The sequence below is a fragment of the Poecile atricapillus genome, chromosome Z (genome assembly GCF_030490865.1).
Source record: "Poecile atricapillus isolate bPoeAtr1 chromosome Z, bPoeAtr1.hap1, whole genome shotgun sequence".
In the NCBI taxonomy this organism is placed as follows: Eukaryota; Metazoa; Chordata; class Aves; order Passeriformes; family Paridae; genus Poecile; species Poecile atricapillus.
In genome coordinates, this window is record NC_081289.1 from 74,310,673 (window position 1) to 74,334,042 (window position 23,370).

Sequence of the window (23,370 nt, forward strand, 5' to 3'; positions counted from 1 at the left end):
TTTCCTTCCTACACAGTGCAATCTCACATGTTTATATCTCTGAAATTAGCACCTATCCTCTTCTGCTTGGCAGCTGTGAAATAGATTGCACCTTTGATCAGGAGTTCATCTCACTAGAGATAACTCTCATTCCCAACAGATACTGATATATGAACTCTTTCAAAGAAATTGTTTGTTGTTTCTCTCATTAAAAAAAAAAAAAAAATTAAAATTTGTTAAAGCCAAGGCATTAATGACGCTGACCACATCTCACAATAACATTACCTTTTATTAGAGATCTTATTTTACATATCCCCATAAGATATAAAACCTTCCAAGAGAAAATATCAAAAACCTTCCGCTGAAATCAGTTTGTTACAGACAATATGAGCAAGTAAACCAAAGAAAATTAAGATAAAGGAATGTAAAAAACCCCAAACCATAAAATCAGAACAGATACAACTCTCATATGGAAAGTAATTACAAGGTTTTAAGCCATTTCTTACACAGCATTGCATTTAAAATCATACTGGCAAGGTAAAGATGCTTGTTTCTCTTAACCAATAGCTACAAACCCAGCAGCTATAAAGAGAGAAAAAAAAACCAAAATAATAACATTTAATTAGATGGCCAATTCACAAAAAGACAGCCTAAGAATTAATTAAGACTCGTGTTTAAAAAAAAAAAAAATCCAACAAAAACCCAAGCCAATGAGAACACAACCTCATCAACAATAGCATTCTGAATCAATTCTGGGAAAATACTTTTTGAGACTTTGACTGGAGTTTTGATTTAGTTAAGGAATTTAGGAAATTGAAAGCTGTCATTACACAAAAAAAAAAAAAACCCAAAAAATAAAAATAAAGAAGCAAAATAAAGGACAAGGATTACATCTGTTGGTTAAGGAAGATTCAGGCATCATGATTGTACAGTTGATGATAAAAGTAAAGAACCAATACTATATGAAGAATCTCGCAAAGCAATTCCAAGAGGCAAAATACTTTAAAATTTTATTGCATCAAAACTTTCCTTTTCTGCCTAGCAAAACTGAAATAGTATTTTGAATGTTTTCTTGCACAGAACACATAAGAGACTCTTAAACATTATCATCTGAAGAAGCAAGAAAATAAATGTTACGAGAAATTTCTGCTGGCAAGTCCACTAAGCTTTGAGTTCCAACAAAACCCAGCATTTTCAAATACTCTTTCTAAGAAAAGTTACAGTACATGTTTATTGCATGAAAACATCCACTTATTGGATCTATCTGATTCTTCCATTTGTGGTTAGTGGTTCCTATATTCTTGATGTAACTTGCACCAGATCCTACTAAAGTATTCCCATTATTACAAAACACACAGTAGATTGAATTAAGAAAATCTAGACAATTTCAACAGAGATCCAACCTCTGACAATACATAAAATCGAAGTCTGACTTTCATTTTCTTTTCAGATAGCCTGTAGCTACATGAAATAATTTGATAGACTTTGATATTTGATATAATTGTTGAACAACAGTGATGAAATTAAATACAGGAGGCAATATTAGAGTTAGCACATCTTTTTTACCAGTTATGATGACTTTTCATGCATTACTATTAAGGATAAGCAACAGGTATGAAAAGTAAAGCATAAGCAAGAGATAGAAGAACAAGCTATGAAAATAAATGAAGGCTATAAAATGGGATCATACTCAAGTGAATGTTTATATATATTAACTGTAAACAGCAGCTCTACTTAGGGAAATACTTTTCACACTTGGATGGCTTAGATACTAAATACAAATTATTATGGGAAAAAGCAAAGTCTCCATTCTTCAGTAACATGAACACTGGCAATATAAGTGAGGTTGCAAGTTTGTAAAATGTTGTTTAAAATATAGGCACATGATTTGGAATTAACAGGTCACCACAGTCTGTGACATGCAAGCACATTTTTTGATGGGTTTGCAAACTATATCTTGCTTACTATCAACTCTCTGCATCAAGCTGCAATTTTCTTGAAAGCAGTTGAATTTAGCTTCTACAGGAATTCTTTTATTGTCGGTGTTTCATGTCATGACATCATATTAATACATTCAATTAGTCAAAATGTTCAGAATAAGATAGCACAAACTTGGTGCAGGAGTACATAGATCAGTGTGGCCAACATTGTCCAATAGGAGATACACAGCTTAAATATTATATAAACTACCTTTTCCCCAAAAACATTAACATAGACACCAAAATTGTAACAAGACATATCAAAAAAATAAGGCACATTTATTTTGATATGGTAATCTTGAAGTAGAAAACTCATTTCAGAGAACACTGGTATCTAAATGAGTTTTATAAAAAATCTTGTATTCATGACAATTATGGACATTTCTCATCATGGTTAACGGAATAATTGCACATATCCCAGTGTGTCAAGTAACAAAATGGGAGCTTTATTAAACATTTCCATTGCAAAATTACTTTGTAGATTCATGTTTTTCTATTTACATAACTCAGGTGAATGGTAGAAGTATTAAAATCTACCATCACTTATCACAAGTACTGCAGGCTTTCATTTTACCACAATTAATAATCCCCTTTGTATTGAATAAATTGAAATTAATTGTGGAATAAATTGACATTATTATCATTTATATAAATGATTGCAAATATTTGGACATTAGCTAGTACACAGGAGCATTTTATTCCATTTTATTTCCAAGCTGCATCAGGACTTTCTACACTGAGTCATTTGTACATAAATTAATCAAGAATCAGGAAAAGAAGGCTGTTTAAAATCCAATCCCCTATTTATGAAAATTAAAATACCAGAAACATCATTAATTAGCATTTAACCTGAGATTTAATCTGTTGAGAGGTTAACATCCATAGAAATTTCTTCACTTGTTGTATTAACTGATCATGATGTTGCTATTTTATGGGGAAAAAAACCTGACTGGGAAAAAAACCTGACCAAAAAAAAAAAAGTTTCTTGCAACATGGCTTTTCACTGTGTTGGTAAAAAAAAAAAAATTAAAGAATGCATCTTCATCTCACAGTATCCAGAAGCTGGAATAACATTAATGTGCCTCTTATTGCACAGGAAACTCAGAGGAGATACATTTGCAGACTCTTCTCTATCTCAGTATTAAAGCAGAATTTCATCTCAGCCGAATCCGGAATGTATTTATCTCCATAGAACTCATATTTATTTCACTTATATTTCTGGCATCTGGAGGTGAATGCATCAAAGATAATGATGTGGGTGTAAGATTTTCCACTCTGAATTTGCTAAAGAGTTTATGCACCTTTATCTGGAGGGGAAAAAAAACCAAAAAACCTACATTTAGAAAAAGCAGTAAATACCTTAAAATTGCACAGATCCTTGCAGGAACCAGCAAAGAAATTCTCATGCCATTTTGAATATTTTTAAATATCATATATTAAATACTGTACCATAATTTAGACCTTTTTAGACAGTATTTACTTGCTATATTTCAATGTAATTTAATTAGAATATTCAAAAGTACTAGAAATATTTGGATTTGAAATCTTCTTGTTTTAAACAAAGTTATATTTACTCTTCCCCCAAAAGAAAATCCCAAACCTATTTCAAAATTTTATTTAAAAGTTCCTACAGATTAATAACCATACCTTTCCCTGAGTAGTGGAACAGAGAAGACCCATGCCTCTGTTTGAAAATCTACAATCAAATCCCTTTCTGTGAAGAATCAGAGCAGCTTCATCAGATGGTTTGGTATCTACCTACAAACAAACACTATAGAAGATTACTCACAAAGTATCAGTCAGGAAGACATTTTATAACACAAAAAATATTATCATACAGCAGATGATACATTCACACCTTAAAAAAGGATCAGCCTCGATTGAACTGTCATGGTTCTTTTTAAATTTTATGAAGCTAAACAAAGAAAGAACTAAATGGTAAAGAGTTGAAACATGCAATGTACTACAGAATGTAAATATAAGTCATTGAATTTAAAGGTCAACAGATACACATGTACAGAGTCAGGACTGAAGTGTAGCTATCATACCTGTATTAAATGGCTTCCCACAAAAATTATACGGCAAAACAGAAAACAAACTAGAAATCATATACTAACTACTATATGCAGTTTTACATATTCAATGGGATTATGCTGAACAAACTTTCATGTAGCAAAACTGATCTCAGCTTAAGGTATACAGAAAAATGTACACTGAAATATATATATGAAATAAATGTTATGTTTATTTCTAAGATATTCAGTGCTTTTGAGCCTCAACAGATATTAAAGAGTAAGCTGTTCCTCACTGCATATGCTCCAGCCCCTCAATGTCTTTCTTCTGGCTGCACCACTACAATCACTGTAGCCACTTATTTACTACAATGAATTACATTATTTCTTTTTTTATTGCTGTTTTACATTCTTCGGCTCTTAATCTTATTATATATATCTCATAAAAGCATAAAAAAGATGGTTCTATCCAAAGCCATGCTAGTTCTTCAGGCTATTTTTCTCTTCCTTGTTTCTGGTTTACTTGTTCTTACACTGGTGCTTTTTCACAAAAGCATCTGCCATGAGTTAGGCTCATTTTGGTGCTGCAGAATGTATCTATTGCTTGGAGAAAGCAATGCCAGCAAGCATTAGGCACTCTGTGATGCATTAGCTCCTGAAGGTGTACCAAAGAGGTCCTCATCTAACAGACTTTGCATGATAATTTCTTTCCATAAAGGAGATGTAGATCAGCTTGTACCAGCTTCTTTGAAACCCAGAATGACAAAGAATCAGAGTACAACAAATTCATAGTATAAAGTACTCATTCATATAATAAAAAAATATAAACTTTGTGGGTTTAAGTTGCTAATTTAAAACAGTAAAAAATTTACTCAGTAGTATTTGGAGTTGAAATGAGATACTTTTTAGCAAAAAACTGACTGTTAGAAACTTTGCATAGTTTACAAATCACGTATCAAACTCAGTTTGAAAAGATTCTGTGAACAATAGATTATAACCACCGAAAATCACCTCTTTAATTTATGAGTAGTGCCTACATTCAGCATATGAAAAAAGTTTCCAGTATATATAAACATTGATGGCAAAAGAAGTTCACTGGAACAGTGGTACCACTTTCCACATGAAGTAAGGTAATAGCTGTGATATTTTTCCCCCTCCTACTATGAAACACCTAACTTGGTTTTCATTGTCACTGATGTGACAGTCTTGCACTCAAAAGTAGATATTTTTATGCACACAAAATAATACCATCTGCCTAAACATCAGATTAGTGAAACATTAAAATTCATACTGAAAAAGCTTGACTTCCTATGGGGCAAGTTAATGATAGAAATGACAAGCCAGTAATGGGTATCAACACTTCCTCTAATTCACTTAAATTATCTTTTAGTAATCTGCATAAAAAATGCATGCATGCATTTCAAATGATGGCATGAATATTTCATCTCCCAATTTTTTAGAATTAAATATTATCTTAATTAAGGTTCAAAAGTTTTAAAACAAAAAGGTAACAAACAATTAATGTCATTCTGAGTAAAAGTGCTTTGGTCAGTATAAATATCTATGATTTAGTACTCCACCTTCTACCATGCACATAGCAACCCTGTGCAAAAAATAAATCTGTTCTAACTCGTTATCAAAGCAGCTGAAAGACAGATTAAGTTGACACAGCCTCCACATCCACTTTAACTTACCTGTTCTTATATCATCTCTAGGTAAATTAGATTAAGTACATTTAAGGTTAATGAATGTCTGAGCAAGGATGAACTTACCTACACCTTCTAAACATGACCAAGCTAACTGCATGAAAACCTGTAACAAACTCCTCAATTTTCAACAAATAGCAACATTCTTAACCTTGTAAAACTTTACAGCACTGTTTTTCAACAAGAAAAAAATCCCCAAACACAGTGCTATTAAATCTCTAACTAGCTTTCTTAGAAGAGCTGACAAAGTTTGATTTTATTTTGATCTCTGAGAATTAAAAAGTGGCCTTATAAGAAAAAAAAATTTGTTACACTTTCTCATAACCAGTATCCTAGGGCAATCCTGCTAAAATTTTGATGAGAAAGAAAAAAATGTTTAAACTCTTTTAAATTTTTCATTTTTTTAACTCTTTTTAAAATTTAACTACTGTAAGTTAATAGACACACACTGCAAGGTTTATGCAATATGGCAAATTTATGTAATTTCTGTGAGTATAAAGGAACAAATCTACTTTGTTCTAGATCTTGAGTTCCAGTTTATTTACATCAGATAAAATGTGTTTCAGATTTCTCAAAACCTGGAGTTCTATTAAGAAAAAAGATCTTTAAATGTTGTAGTGCCAATGAATTGTACACTTCCATGACAAAATGAGATATCTTACAACAATAACAATATTCTTTCTGATTTCTACTTTAAATATTAACTTTTTTTTTTTTTTTAATTTGGTACCCTCTTATCTGAAATTGTAATGGATTATGGAAAATCAGCTTCAACAGTTTAAGCAATGGTGAGGCATATATCACTGGAAGAAAAATTCATTGTGTCAATTAGCCAGCATTATGTCACTCGTCATTCAAATTCTTGAAAGCTAGAGAAAGGATGCAGAAAATGAGAAGAGATTTACAGAATTATTTACAAGGCATAGCACCAGTTTTGCTGTGGGGAAGAACATTCTGCATCTATAATAACAGTTTTCCTATCCTCTGACTGCTGTAAGCTTTCACTTTGAAGTGGACACATTAATGCTACAAACTCAAGAGCTGTCAATCAGCAATCAATGAAACACACAGCTGTGGACAGGGAAGAGATCATAGCCTCAAACAGTCCTGTATCAGTTGGAACAGCAGGGCCAGAACAGCCCAGATAAAATCAGAGAATTCACTTACAAGTAGTAATGCTGAATTAAAAAAGCAGACACTGAGCAAGCTTGTCTTTTCACAGCTTTCATCCCCAGATCATACAAACAAGAGGATGGATTTACACCTCAAGAAGAGACAGGGAATATGTTCATGAAGAGTCTGCCCCTGAATTTGGTGTGTTGAAGTAAACCTGTGATGCTGAGCTGGTTGATGTAAATGAAAATATACACAGTGAAATATGAAATATTCACTTCACATGAAGATTTAATTTAGTATCAGGCTTCTTCCTAACTTTTCAAAGGCACAAGACCTACAAAATCAAGAGATTTTCCACTTTGAAATTCAAAATAAGAACCAGTCACAGCTGAAGGAGCTAACACAAGATTGAACTACTTACAGAGAAAGCATGAGAAAGCAAATATTGTTTAAGTTTTAAAATACAGATTAAGATAGAATGAAGAACAGATTAAACAGAATATAATCTGATGTTAATACAGACAAGATCAGCCATCACAGAGACCCTAGAGGAAAAGGGATAAATAGTTTGTATCTAAGTATGGCAGAATTAAACCGGGATTTCACTGTGGTAGCAGCATTGGTGAATAGCACTGCAGTACAACATAAAGTTAACATAATCACATTTTAAAAGGAGCTGAAAAACTGAAAATAGTTTATAGAACAGTTGGCAGGAAAAGAATGTAAAATTAGTGCCAGTCCTTCAGATTATCAAAGGGAAAATTAAACTCTGGTGGTTACATACCTTTGTTTCCTCTGAAGGAAAGTGTTTTTTAACACTCAGTACAGAAGAGCCTTTTTTTTGTTTTAATTTTTTGTTGGTATTTTGTTTGTTGGTTTGGTTTTTCGGTGGTGGTTAGATGTTTGTTTTGATTTGGTTTTGGTTTGCCTACCAGAGAATGTTCTCACAGGAACCAATCATGAGATCCTGTTAGAATAACTAAATTAGGTCTTGTAATTAAGCTTAAAACTATTTTACCAATAAAATTTGGGTTAAAACTATATTCTTTCTTAAAAACATACTCAGAACAAACTCTAATGGCCTTAAATTGAATTCTTCTAGTACAGAAAAGGCTCAGGTATATGAATGGTTCTCTCTTAAACTTTAGGAATTTATTAAAATATACCCCCTCCAGAGACAGAATCCTGCACTATGCATATTAATACGTTGTGAAGGAAACAATCCCTTCATTTCATGTCACTCAAACAGACACAAGTCTCCAGCTCTTGTGGAATTACCAAAAGCTTGTAATCACACTGCAGTTTATCATATAAAGCTGCCCACAAGCTACTTTACAAGAATAAATTACTTGACTATAATAATAAGCTTTATCACGTTTGCTCACAAAAACCAGTGGTTTGACCTTACCTTTGCTTGGATTGTCCTCAGATTGACAATATGCATGTCACAAGGCATGGATGACATCAGTGGAGAAAAAGTACTTATCAACTCTGGGACACCTGAATCTGCATTTGTTGTCATTGGAATTACAGGATGATTTAAGAAAAGAGAAGTCATATGGCTAAGAAGTGATGGAAAACTGACTGGTGCCTTCTCTTCATTCTGCAAAATACAAAAGAATGATTCAAGATAACATATTATCACATCTAAATTTTGAAACCCACTTACTTTATACATTATTCCAATAATTACATAGAAAATTTTAATTTCTAGGCTGTCCATTCAACTACTTTTGGAAACCTCTGATAATCCACTGATTTTCTTCTGTTAATAGGCATACTTACTTTTTTTTATAAACAATCTTTCAAAATTAGGATGACACCAAATTTTACAGCAGTCCTTGTGTTTCTGTGTTAGCCCCTGATGTTTCTCCAGTACAGTTCAGAGAAAAAAATTAGTAACTACTTAAGTGAGTTGCACCTATTTATTCAGTATCTCTTTCTATGTGAAGAGGCAGACAGCCTTTTGCAGATCTCCTTTTCCACATCATCTTCTGACCTGTATTTCTTGCTTTCTCCAACTTGTATCCCAAATCCCTCTTTCTATTTTAAATCTATTTATCTCAAAAGATTCACTGGAAGAAATAGCAGCTAGCATCTTTGTCTTGGTCTGTATTGCAAAAGACTTCTTCCAAAAATGTTATTTCAATGTCACGCCAGCAGGAACCAATGGTATTTTATCCAAAGATTTTACAAATTTTGTACTTTCCAAAGTTTCATATTTGCAGTGTTTTCACTTGGCTGCAGAGGCTGCCTTACAAACTTGAGATGACCAAACCTTACATATTCACAACAACCAGTTAAAGCTCCAGAGAGCCAAGATAAGAAAACAAAAGAACTTTCAAAGGCAATTTCTATTTTAGAATGTCAGTGATGATAAGAGTAGAAATGGAAGTGAAAACTTCTTTTGCTCTTATTTTTCCCTTGCATACTTAATCAGATCAATCCCTGCTTGTTGGTGATATTTAGTGAAAACTTTGCAGTTAAGTTTATTGAAAATATAGTATCTTAAGCACAGATACATTAAATTTGCACTTTATGATAGGCTGGAAACATTGAATTAAGAAACAAAAGGGAGACACTTAAAGCAAAGGGGAAGATTATTTTTCAGCTTATAACAGACAACCATAACAGTAATTTCTGTCTTGGGGTGTGTTTACATGTATGCATATTTATTTATATCTCTTCAGTAGCACAAAATAGAGCTGACAGTGAAGAAATTCAAAATATTCCAGGCCTGAATCAATGCAGGATGGTAATTCTCTTTTATTCTTGGTGCTTTCCTTAGTAATAAGTAACACTCTGCTCTTTGGTATCAACTAGGCATTGAGGCTTAGTATTTTTAAGAATATATTATGACGGCCAAATGCTAACAGTGGATTGTTGTAGAGGATTGCTTCTCCATATGTCTCATTGCATTTATTTATACTGAATTCCATGTACTATTTTATGGCGTCTCTAATCAGTATTGAGTCTTCTAATTCCTCTGTTTAGCCTTGATTTTTTTTTTTTCCATTACCTTGAGAAGTTCAGTGTTACTGGTAGACTTCCATGCCATTATTTTCTTCTGTTCTAATTACATTATGAGCAAGCTTGCCCTATGTACAGTTTAATCTAAAAGTCTTCCATTCAACTGTCTGAATGCATGCCCTATATACAGGGAAAATGTGCAGATCCATGTTCTTTCAAAGAAGAGTTCCTTTTTCTACCCCAAAAGGAACACTCTTCACTCTGTTGCCATAGAAGTGGTAAAGTCTGTTAAAACATTTAATTGCCATTTGTTTTCTCATCTTTCACCTTCTTTTTTTTCCCCTGTAATTTGATTGCTTGCATCTGAGAACTTAAAATTAGGTCTTCTAAAATATCTTACAAATCACGAATGAATCAGAAAAATAATCTATTCATCATTTTATAATATTTAAAACAAAATATTTCAATAAGCACAGCCTTGAAGGACTGGTAAATGCTAGGTCCAGAACTGATTCAATTTAGTCCATTTTTGCTCCCACTGCATCTAAATGTGGTATCACAGGCAGGAACATTGTTCTTATGCATTTTCCACTTTGGAACTAAGACTTAGGTGGAGATTTCATAATGAATCTTGTATTCCCACATCTGGAACGACAGTCAGTTCTGGATGATTGCACCAGCAAAAAAAGTCATTCACTAAATTTGTGTAACAGCAACGGGAATGCAGAAGGTCAAGAGCTGCCAGGAGATCAAGGGAAAAAGGGTTTTGCAAACATGGTGAAGACAATGCTTTCACAGAAGACTGAAAAGGGGCTCTTCAAATCACACTCTCCCCTAGGCACATCAGAATCATGTAAGGGTTGGAGTATGTCTTTCCCCTCAAGTCTAGTGATCCAGAATTTAAACAGGACTGTCTGGAAAGAGAGATGAGAAGGGTGTGCACACACAAACAATGAAATGGGAAGAATAATTACTCTGTGCATGCCTTCACCATGTGGATGGCTTTCAGCAGCACCCTGCTGATGCTGTATCAGAAGAGGTAGTCCCACAGTCCTAATCTAATTAAAGTATTGCTCTTTCAAAAGTGACATTATTTCCTCTATTTCCATGACAGCATTTATCACTCAAAGTGTGAATGGAGCTCCTCTGGCAGCCTTACAAATGTTAAGTACTGGCAAGAATCTGATGAAAGCCAGATGATGATGTGCTGGCTTAATGAGCTCAAATCAAAGCAAATACTGCCTTTTTAACCATCTTACAGTACATCCATATACAGTTATCCAATTGAAAACACACAATTGAAACACAATCTGAATATGCAGTAGACATAAATGGATGTAAATGTAAAAAACAAAAAACAAAAATAATAGACTTAAGTGGATCCTCATTCTATCTTTCCTTGTCATCAAAAGTAAGGTGAATAATTCTAAATTTTCAGTTTTGAGGAGACACAAGCCATAATCCAATCTAATATTAGATCACAATTTGCAACAAGTTTTAAGAATATAAATAGTATTAAATTATGGATAAAATTATTAATAAAAATTATATTTATAGAATTGTATTTATATAATAAATAATATAAATTCATATAATAATTATTCATACAAACATAAAATATAGTTTTTATAAATTATTTATATTTATTTATTAAATAAATATAAAAAGTTCCTTTTTATCATAAATGAGCTATTTTATTGATAATCATGGAACTAATGGAAAGCTTGGGTTGGAAAGGAGTTAAGAGTCAGCTTGTTCCAATCCTTCTGCCACAGGCAGGGATGGCACCTTCCTCAACATGTTGCTCAGAGTCACATCCAATCTGGCCTTGAACACTTCCAGGGCTGGGTGAAGGGGACCAATCTGATTTTTATTTATGACTCAACATACATTATATCTGAGCTGAAGGATTCCTATAGGGGCTGTACACGTGCTGGCAACCCTGTTCCCCAGGAAGACTTCTCCTGGCAGCCGATCAGGGCAGAGTAAACTTCCAGGATTGGGCTGTGAGTGATCCCCTGACACTTGGCAGTGGGGCAGATGCATGTAAGTATGAGAAAAAATGCCTGGGAAATTGGGCTGTGGGAGGGACTTTAGCACATAAAAGCAGGCAACTACAGCATAAGGGAGTGCCTATTTGCTTTGGGTTTCTTGGAGGGATCAGGAGCTCACTCAGAGGGTCAGCTTTACCCTCCTCCCCTCCTTGGGCTTTTCAACTCTGTGGTCCTGCTTCCCTGCCCACACCTGCTTTGGTCTTCTCTTCACCATTTCCATGAGATTTGGTGTTCTGCTGCTCCCCCCCGCAGGGACCATGCCATTGCTCTATTTCCTGCGCTGCCCACTGCCTGGGTAAAAAGTCACTCTGCCTCCAAGACTCAGAGGGTTTTCTGGCAAGAGTTTAAATTCAGTAACTAAGGTCTTCAATTAGAGGGGGGAAATACTAATTAGACTCTTCAGAAATCATTTAATAATTGAACAGAAGACAGCAATGGAAAATTAATAGAGAATTCATAGAGAAGAAAGTAAAGCTGAAGAAGTTGATAATTGTACACCAATTTAGCTAATGGAGAACCAATGAACTTTTCAACACAGACAAGTATATCTAAAATTTTCTATATAAAACTAAGGAAAGGAAACTAAAGCAGACAGTTTATCAAATCACATTATCTTGACTATTTTCTCCTCCTCTAGACTCTTCTCTGCAATGACAAAGTCACCAAAAGCACATTAATTATAACAGTAAACCCCCACTGGCATCCACACTACCAATTATAACACGCTGAAATGGGCATACTGAGTCAGTGTGTATGAACAATCAAATAAAACTGGAAACAGGTAGAATTCTGGGCCTGCTAAATCAAGGGATGCAGACTAAAATAGTCTGATAACAAACCACTCTTATTATTGCTGGAAAGAAAAAGTTTCTCATTCTCTTTCATGTTGTGTCAGGACAATTTTTATCAAAATTCTCTCTACCAGATTCAGAAAACCAATGGACAGCACATTTTAAAGGAGAACATTTGTGGACTTAAAAATTTAATTTGTGGAGCAAAAACACTTTTCAGAACATCTTTATTACCAAAGCATATGGAGACAATATCTTTAAATATCCTAATCATAAACTAGCAACTGACAGCAATCAAGAACGTGAGACAAAGGATTCTAAAGGCAAATTCAGGAAAAAAAACTGTTTCTTTCTGTACAATTCAAAGACTGAAAATCCATCAGTATGTTTGATGTGATGCTGCTTCTATACAAGAAATTGATTCTGTAATACTGTGCTAGGCTGCTCATAGGTGAGAAACAAACAGCAGACAACATCACTGATGATGTGAATAACAGGTTTACAACACGTGACAAAAATAACTGGCAGGGCAGGTTTAAGAGCAGATTAAATAAGGGCAGATGTCTACGCTTTAAAATTACACACACCAAATGCAAACAGTTTGAATCCTTAACTACAGTGGCTCCCCACTTGTGGAAGGCGGGGTCTCCAAGCAGGAAGAGAGTAAGAAAATTGCACGATGTTCTATACACACATTGCCCTAAGGCTCACAACTTAGAAGAGAAATTCAGGTTTTGTTTCAGACTGACACTAGTCTAGTTCATTAAATTGACATCAAGTAATAAATGGCTTCAACTTAGTAATAGGCTTTGCATGCAATACTGTCTGGCTGTTATCTCACCAAGTGAAAATCAGATGTTCTTGCTTTAAATTAATTCAAAGTTGCACACTGTAATGCAAAAAGAAAAATCAAAGTCTGACAAGTTCTGAAAATCCTCCAGATATGGATGATTCATTCCCTTTCCTCTAAGGCTGATACCTGAAGCTAGATTTTCACATGTCTGTAACAGCTCCTAGTGATTTTCAGAAGGAAGGAAGAAAGATAATGGATCTTACACCCCAATACAACAAACAGCAATTAATGACGGACATAAACTGGATTAATTCTTCTGAGCTGAGTAATTCCCTTTTGGTGTCCAAGAGTGCAAGGATAATGTGAGCATCTGACAAAGAAAACAGTGACCAAGACTTCAAGCAGTTTTGAAAATAGCAGGTGTTTGCAGAAGGAATTTTGAATGGAAATCAAATAGGGTCATAGGAAGATCTTCTCTGTGCCTTGGGATTCAGAACATCTAAGACCTTAAAGCTGCACAAAAATCTTCAGCAGAAAAATCTTCAGGTAATCTCTGTAAAAAAATCCAAGCTTAGACTAAACAGATTTTTAGGAAAGCCCGGGTAAGTTGCAACAGAAATGACAGTCACAAATATAAGTACTGAACAAGCAGATATCCTAGAATCTTAAAAAATCTGTAAACAAGGATACTGATGCCAAATTATTTTCTGCTATACCAGAGCATTTGGCATTCCTGAAATGCTGGGGGGGGGGGGCAAAAATAAATATAAGGATTAGAGTTGTTTGTATATACATTTTTCTCTACACTTAAAAATCCATCAATTCTGTTACATTTTTGCACATCAAAGCAGTTTGTTTTTTAGTTTTTTTTGCAATGGGTTTCAAATACTTTAATTGAGAGCCATGGTCCAGAGTGTTTAGGGTCTTTTGACAGCTATTGAAGAGACCAGGAAAAGATAACTCATGAGAGCAGAGTAAATCTGATTTCATATCTTTACCTCAGGGAATGGAAAATTTTCTATCAATTCACTTGGCCATTGTTAATAAAAATGCATTGGAAATGCATGTCTGCCACACTGGCTGAAAGGGGTTCCTGGAGGCTGATTATAGAAGAAATGAAAATTCTGAGGCACCATATAATAGCCACAAGACTGGATGTTGTCTCAGTGACTCTAAAATCAGCACATATTTTCCATACCAATATTTAGTCGGCACTAAAACTGCACAGGAAAAACCTGGGACTGTTGCAGGCTACCTACCAAATCCAGGGAAATCTGCCTCCACTGGAGGAATTTTTCCCAGTCTGCTAGAGCCAAATTTGGCAGTTTCCAGCAAGAGGAGACTCCTCTCATTCCAGGCTGCTGGATAGGAGCCTGCTGTGGTGCTGCTTCTCCAAGACCATGCAGGAGAAAGGCAGCACATTATTCCCATTAGGCATGTATGGAAACACATAGCCATCCATGTGAACAGAGACAACAACTTTGCCAGAGCACTTGGGTAACAGAAGTAGAACAGACAATCCAAATTTGATTGTGCCCTCCAAGTGACCAGGTCTGGAGTTCTAGACCTTGATTCATAAAAATACTCAACAACAACTAATACCTCAGTGTGGACTATAAACCCTTCTGATATCCAGGTCTGGACCTTAGGCTTCCTAATGATTCACCAGGTCAGACTTCACTTTCTTCCAGGAGCTGTCAGCTTGCAGTTTGCTGTTTACAGGCACACACAGAAAATGCAGGTCTTGCCAGCAACTGGAAATCAGTTGTACTGGTCCCTCAGACAATAGTGTATCTCTCCTCCAATAGGTGTCACACAAACCTCTTATTCCCTAGTCTTACCTGAAGCTGGCTCACACAGATTCGGAAAAGGTTGGGTACTTGCACAGGAATCAGATTTAATAATCCAGAATGGACTGTGGTGATCAATCACTGGGCTTCATCAGAGCCTTTTATGCCCCTTTTACATCTACTTTTTCCATTTGTTACTCCTCAATCCTTCTCCTTCCCCTCCTGTGTCAGTTCTACTGAACATCCCATAGCTATCCTCTTGTTTTACAAAAAAAAAAAAAAAATATTTTAAATCCAGAATTTTCTTAGTCTAGGGCAGTTTCTGATGATTCATCTTGTTGGGTTTAACACCAGGAACAATCTAATTTTCTCCCTTTCATGGCCTCAGGAGCAGCTTGTGCTCCACTGCTCCACCTATCACTGTTCCTTTGGTGCTGCATTTAGTAAAGTTAGTGTTCAATCAGGTGCCACAACAGAAATCATGTTCTATAAAGAGATCATTTGGAGAACACCTGCTCACTGGTCTATGGAACAATGCAGATGGTAAAGGAAGAATCTAGTCACCATGATCGTAAGCACATCACCACGATTACTAAGGCTGAAAAATACATAGCCATAAAAATAGCTGGATGAAAGTGATCAGAAAAGCAGATAGATAGCATGACATGTTTCTTTGGCAATAAATATATTTTATACTTTGGTTATAACCTTTCCCGCCAATTTTATTTCTTCTCTTCTAATTCTTCTTAGAGTGTTTATATTACTTACTAATGGCACAGGAGGAGGGACTTAATGACTAAATAAATACCCCACACTAGGCTTGTGGAAGGGACCTGGTACTAGATTTTACCAGATGATTGGCAAGAGCTTATTCAGTTCCCAATGATGGCAGAAAACAGTGACCAGAAATTTTCTGGAGCTCAGTTTTGATGAGGAAGTAGTTTAAAAAACTGATGCTAAGGACAGAAAGTACACAGTGAAATCTGCTAATTACCAGGCATTGGAACTCTGCTCCTCATACAAAGTTCTTGCTACTGGTGGAAACTTGAATGTGCAAGGAGATTATTCCCAGAGTCATTTCATATGAAAATACAAGAAGAAGCAAGAAGGATCTGCATGCTTTCTCCCTACTTTAGGGAGGATTCTGCCCTACAGTTAGATCTTGCAGCAGGAATTAAGCCTTCCTAGAAGTGGTGATACAGAAAGGTTTCAATTTCAGACCTAAAAATGCACCAGCTCAGATAAGGTCACCAAAGAAAATAAACAGGCCTACCCTTGTCCTTTGATGAACTATATGAGCTAACAGTGGAGAGACCAAGGTTTTATAATATGCATAATACTGAGGTAAAATTCTTTCTACCCAGAGACAACAGATGGGTACACACAAATGAATAGATAAAACCAAACCAAGAGAGGCATAGCTGGATGTGCAGAACCCAGAGGCAGACAGTCCTCTGTAGCATCTACTCAAGCCAGGAGTCAGCTACAAGTGGCTGCTGCCCTGTTACAGGACGAGAATGCTTCATAACAGGAGAATAAGAATGGAGCTTGTAGACAAATCAGTCTTTATTCAAAAGCTTTCTGCAACACATCTTTGTCACTGTATCATGAAAAAAAAAATTTGAAGGAAATGAAGCTGTAAAGTGTCCTGAAATAAAAGCAATGGCAGTGCTTGCCTGCAAACAGATAGCATTTGTAGATAAATAAGAAATAGAAACATTATTCTTGATTAGCAAACACAAAGTTCCTGCATAAGAAATACAGAATAAATTATATTGTAGTAGAAGAAACAATTAATTAAAAGTAGTGTTTCAAGCAAAACTGGAAAGTAACATATACCTGAATATCTCTTCAAATGAAATACAAAATTAGTGTTCAGCCCTTACTACATATACGTGGTAAGGCTCTAAAACAGATGTATTGTATTTTGTGTGAAAACGAGATGGAAATGTCTTTTCTTTTCCTTCTATGGCCCCAAAACCTTAAAAATTTTGTACATATTTGATGAGTTCACTGTGGCAGTTACAATTAAAAATGATCTTAGAGTATCCGAGCTTGTCACACTTGAGTTTGGAAAAGCTTCTAAATGGTAATAATTAAAGCAATGTCAAGTTTCTGCTTTTTTGAAACATCAAGTTAATTATGTTTGTTAAGGTGTGGTTGCATGTAGCATAGCAATGCACAGTATAATACACAGCTACAGTGAGACATGCACATGCATTATAAATAAGCACATCAATAAAGAGCAAATGCAACACAATAATCAGACAAAAATAGCTGTGTCACCAGCCATAAATTTTTAGAGAAAGTAGGTACTTATAGAGATTTAGTAAGTGAAAAGAATAGTTGTATATGGTGGAAGAAATGGAGTTTGATTTCTGATTTTATTAACTGTATTATTGTTCCTCTTAACAACCTTCCCCAAAAGTAACAGCCATTTGAGCCACTGAATCCTGGCTCTTTGCTTGAGCCCAGTCTATAAATCCAGTTACATAAATAAACTAAGTCAATGTATGAAATAGGAATCTGAAGAAGTAAATGTCTGCCTGGCACGGCATCTTTTCTCCAGCTATGTCTTTGATGAAATAATATATTACCACTTTCTACAGATCCTATTTCTTTCACTCCTATACTGTCATAATATGCTGGGATTCAGAAAATAACAGGGTATTAATTATTATTTTTCCAAAACTTACAATAAATATAAAGTAGTCTGTATTTTCAAAAAGATAGAAATATTTACTGTTTTGACAAGTATTAATAAACTGTATTCAGCTTCATTCTCAGCTAAATATTAGTCCCTTTAATTTAAAAATGACATGGATTCAATTCTTGGTTAAAAATCTGAAGAAAGAAAAGACAGTCTTAGAATATGATTCAAGCCAAAATATGCTTGCAGGGAGAAAATGAACATATAAGAAGGATTAGTTACATCTAGTAGAAGAAAAAGTTGTATGTAGAAATTTTATGAAAAAATTATATCAAAAATACAGTAAAAAACATCTGAAGCCCGAGGAACACAGTTATCAATAAATGAGGTGAATATAATGTAGAGTGAAATGAGATTGTGCCAGCTCTTACTACAAACACAGCTCACTTAACAAACAATACTGTCATTGTGAATAAACATTTAGTATCCATCTTGGGGGAAAAAGAAAAAAACCAACAACAAATAAATAGAAAATATAACCACCTCCCTCCCAAGTATTTTCCCTCCCCACAAATACAAAACCAAAAAAAGCTTCAGCAAAACCCATCAACCTGAAGTCTTCTACAGAGGCAATATCTGAATGAGTATTTATGACTGATTAGTTGAACTAGAATTCAAGAGCCGAAACCTAGGTAGTATTAGGATTAAGAATCTAATAGAATATAGATTATTTGAGAATACCAACAATTATTAAGAATTTCACCCTGTCCACCCACTAGGCATGTCAGTCTTACACTTCAGGACATTCATGTGGTTTGACCCTGCCATTAAAATTTACAGCTTAGGATGGGGTTGGGGGAGGAAAAAAGTATTTTAGAGATATAAATGAAAACAAACTTTTGGTAGATATTGTGATAACAAAAACTCTCCACAGTAATTTCAGCAGTGATGCACAATTATTTGAATGAATTTTAAAGATCTGCACCTGTTACACTTCATATACTCTCCTTTTTTGGGGAAGTTTCACAAAGAGCAAAAAGCATTCTGTTCTTCAGAATTGTTTTTGAGAAAAGATGGAATTAAATGTTCTGGAACACTAGGAAAAGCTTGTAATGGCAAAGATGTCAGATGGTCAAAACTTTCTCCTCCAGTGGCTCCTGAAGTCAATAACAAAACATGGCTTGACAACGAAATCTAGGTCAGTGTATGAGTCACACTGTAGCTGATTACATATATAAACTGCATAATAACATAATAATTTTTTCTGACATGGTTATTTTTAAGCTATTACAACAACTACCTTCTGAGTAACTGGGCTAAAAAAAAGTGTGATTGCACATCTAATGAAACAGAAAGAAACTACCACTTTAACACTGAAACAGTAACATGAATCAGAAAATGTTATGAATGTTCAGATACATTTTGAAAAACAAAATTCTGGAACATTCTAACCATATGAAAGGGGAATTCCAGATACAACACCAGAAAGAAAATGTTTCCTTAAAACATCTTGCTTGGCTCCTGGGGCTTGAGTACATTGGATCAGTTGGGACAACAGCACCTCTTGGACTGTGCCTACACACCACAGCTCTGATTCCACTTTCAATGAAGTCCTTTCAAGAGTGTATAAGAACCAATGGCCCTTAAAGTCTTCTGTAGCCACTTAAAACCATTATAAGCTCAGCATGAAGAGTTAGAGGGAAAGGAAGATGGTGGAACACAGGTTTCCAAAGCACCTCAGGAATTTTTGATTGTAGTACGTAACTGTCCCTTCTCCTTTGAAAGATTCTCAGGAACTTGCACAGAAACTTTCAAATCTACAGTAAATTTTTAACAAAGAATTTTAACAAAGAAAGGAAATTACGCTGTTATTCTTCTGAGATGATACTTGTATCACAAACAAGTTGGCAAATATATGCAAAGACACGTGTAAATAAATATTCTAACTAGAAAATCACAGAGTTGTTTAGGCTCCCTTTACTCTGAGGGAACTTCAAAATGTTTCCAATGGAGTGTTTTGGTCTGAAGCAGCAGCTGTTCTGAAACTGAACTGGTGGCCAACTCCACTCAAGGGGGCACTGTGTTACTTCGCAGAGCAATCTCAGCGTGTGCGTACCAGTTTCCTTTTAGAAAGAAGTAACCAAGGAGCTCCCCTGGAGGTATGGAACCATACTCTAACCCATCACATCTTGATCATGGTCTGAATGGATGACTAACCTTTTATGTCTGTTCTGACACAAAAATAAATTGCATTGAGCAGGAACCGGACTGGAAGAGTTCCAGAGGTAACTTTGAGTGAGTTATTTTATGGTTCTACAGAAAGCACCAAGACTGCACAAAATGTCACTGCAAGCACTATGCCACTAACTGATTTGATCTGCTTCTGTTGTTTCAAATTATTTTTTAATGTAAACATAGATTTCCATGTCCAATAACCAGGTCCACATTCTAATTTAATACAACACAAATTACCCTGGGTACTAAGGAATTTTTGGGTGGCAGTATAGATCCTGCTGCAGGTTTCCTCTTGCAAGGATGGATTAACCTGTGCAATACTTGTTGTCACAGTCAGACTGCTGCTGACCTCAAGTTAGCTTGGGTAGCTGCACATCACACTGATAAATGCAGTTAATATGCAGTCTGCATTATACATGATGAGGAGCAAAAAATTGTAACGACATGTACAACCTGAAAAAAAAACAACCACTGTCAATCATTAGATGGTGAAAATTAGCTTTAAGCTTGATATTATCATCCTCTCAGAGTGGCTAATGATATCCAACCAGAATTAATTTCAATTTATCTGCATATTCATTAGGAGCTTGGTATACAACCTCTCATCTTTAGCTATTCAATGGTTTTAAAATATACTCAGTGCTGTCATCATGATTCTACTGCCTCTCAGTATGAAAATGTACGTTTGATTTTGTCCTTCTCAAAAATGCTAAATTAAAAAAAAAAAAAAAAGAGAAAATACAAAGAATGGAAAGAAAATTGAGATTATTCAAAAGACTAAGATACAAAAAGGCAAATTGAAATACGTGCAAATGAAAAAAAAACCATTTAAGACAAAATGGTCTCAACTTTCCTAGAATCATATTGAACTGGAAAGATTTTTATGTCTGTAGTCTAAATATTTCCTTCTGAATCTTATTTCCTGCGGAATTCAGCCAGGCCAGGAAGAGGAGCCACCTGACTAGTGCCTCCTAAGAGCCATCTATCTATCTGAAGCCATGGGAATCTTTCATTTGAGTTAAAAGTCAAGATACCACTCTGGTGTAATGTTAAATAAGTTACAGGTCGGTTACAGACTGGGTAATGTTGCTCCCTATATGGTTAGGCTACTAGAATGTTCATCCCCTAAGGTCATTTCATTGTGTCTTCCTTTGTTCTCATCTTTGGTTGGTCACCCCCACAGAGCTCCCCTGGTTATTGTTGTTCAGCTTTTGGGAATTGTCCCTGTTTTCTTTTATTCCTTATGGAAGTGTTATTTTCCTGGTGCCAACCATCACTCCTGCTCCTATTTATTTTCCCTACACTCTCTGCCCTGAAATCAGGGGACCTAAAGGTTTGTCGAAGCCACCTTCACTGCAACAAGTGGCGCCTGGAACAGGGACCCTGATAGTCAGGGTTTTCTGTGTCGGTTTGGTCAGCTGGGGTAGCTGAGCAGCAGGCAAAGTGCTCCCTGTTTTTATGTGTTGCCACATTGGGGCCTGATGGTTCTCAGCCAGGGGCAGTGAGGACAACTGTTTCATTCACCTGTGGAGGATTGCAGGTAGGTTTTGGGGAAGCATGGGACATTAACAGCCCATTTCACCATTATGACTTGAAAGAAAAAAAAAATGGGATCAAGTCTTTAATGACTTGGCATATTCCAGTGGCTTTTCCCCTTAAGGCAGTGAGAAAGAGATGGGCAACTGCATGTCTTGAGTGGAAATGAATATATACGAACATTTTAAATTAATTTTAATGGATCAAGACAAGAAATTTTCAAAGAAAGAATTGAAATTAATGGTGAAGTAGATTTCTAAAAATTTTCCTAATGCCTCTGCTGATTATATTTGCACCACCGAACTTTGGGACTCAGTGGGGGTTAAATTATAGGGTTTGTCGATAAAGAGGGACTCCATTGTGCCCCATTTTCCACACCATACTTGAAACCCTTCATCAGCGAGCAAAGCATCAATCACCTGGTCCGTCAGTTACCCCTAACCCGATACCTTCCCTGGAACCATCACTTGGCAAGCCTTTCACGATGATCCAACATGGCGCTGGATCATCTTGAAGCATCATCCCCCAGAGACCCAGGATAGAAAGAGTCAAAATGTGACTGCGGAGCCCGACCGCCATCTCAGCTCCTCCACTTCCTTCCCCTGTGGATGCCTTTTCTGCCCAAGACAACTCCTCTAACTCCACACCCACAATCTCAGACTATGCCTCTTACATCAGTCAATCCACCTTGCCCTCGGGCCATGCCCCAAACACCGAGCTGGAATCCAGAACTCAACCCTGGAAGGCCACCACCCTAAATTAAGGCCCTTCCATTTTAGCATCCTGCAAAATGACGACACCCACTGCCTGGTAATGTGGCAGCTCCCAGGGACAGGACCAAAAAACACTGTCACTCCTCTAATAACAATCTGAATGTTATTGCTCCAAGTTGTCCTTCTTCCTCAGAAGGTTTCTGTGTCTCATGTTATAATTAGCAGTGCTAAAACATTTTATTTTTGAATGCGCATTGAATTTCAGTTTAATACTGTGCAATATTTAAGGATCTTGATTTAATGTAATAATTTTTCCTGTGTAAAATTCACAGCAATTTTCTGGGTTGTTTTTACCTTCAAAAGAAAAAGAAATATTAAGGTCTTATTTCCCTATTCCACAAACCTTACAGTTTCAGTTACAGGATTTCCAAATCTAAAATTAAGTTTTCTTCTCAGTCATTTAAAAATTGTGCAAACATACTATTCAAGGATGGCAGCTGTTGGCTATTTCCAGTTTATCTGGCAAATTAACAAATCTATGGCAAACTAGCCAAGGGTACAAATAAAGCTCTGAAAGCTTAGAAGGTTATTGAAACAACACTAACAAAAAAACCTATTAAATATGTAGAGTAAAACCCAAGGCATAGACTTCTAATACCATGTGAATGTCCCAGTTTGCTGCCCAGTGCAGGGAGTGGCATACATGGTTATTGCCGCTCCCTTTCAGACAGAAGGCAACTTCACTGAAACTTGGAAAGGTCCTGAAAAGAAAGCAAACATAGAGCTACTAATTTGGTTTAGCAGAGAAAGTGCTCGTGCAGTTAGATAACAGCTTGTAAGTTTACAAGTCTAGGGGAATCTATATGTTTGCACTCACCTTGCTTGAGATAATAAGCACAATGTTTCCTGTACATGTCTGGCACTATGTTTTAACGTCAAATACTTTGATCTAAAAGAAGGTGCAATGCTTTATTTACAATCCAAAGAAAATATATCAAAACTTATTAAAACAAGTTTGTTACTATTGTTAGTAATTGTTACAGTGT

The 23,370-nt window shown here is 35.6% G+C and overlaps 1 protein-coding gene across 1 annotated transcript in view; it reads right to left on the bottom strand.

Moving 5' to 3' along the window:
• Positions 1-249: 249 nt before the first annotated feature.
• The window catches only part of MAN2A1 (mannosidase alpha class 2A member 1), a 118,967-nt gene continuing 95,846 nt past the window's right edge, over positions 250-23,370 (bottom strand). The window contains exons 20-22 of the mRNA XM_058864511.1: positions 8,201-8,395; positions 3,606-3,716; positions 250-3,265 (exon numbers count right to left, since the gene is read on the bottom strand). Coding sequence (XP_058720494.1) covers positions 3,113-3,265; positions 3,606-3,716; positions 8,201-8,395 — 459 coding nt within the window. The 3' untranslated portion in view covers positions 250-3,112. The remainder of the gene's footprint in view (positions 3,266-3,605; positions 3,717-8,200; positions 8,396-23,370) is intronic.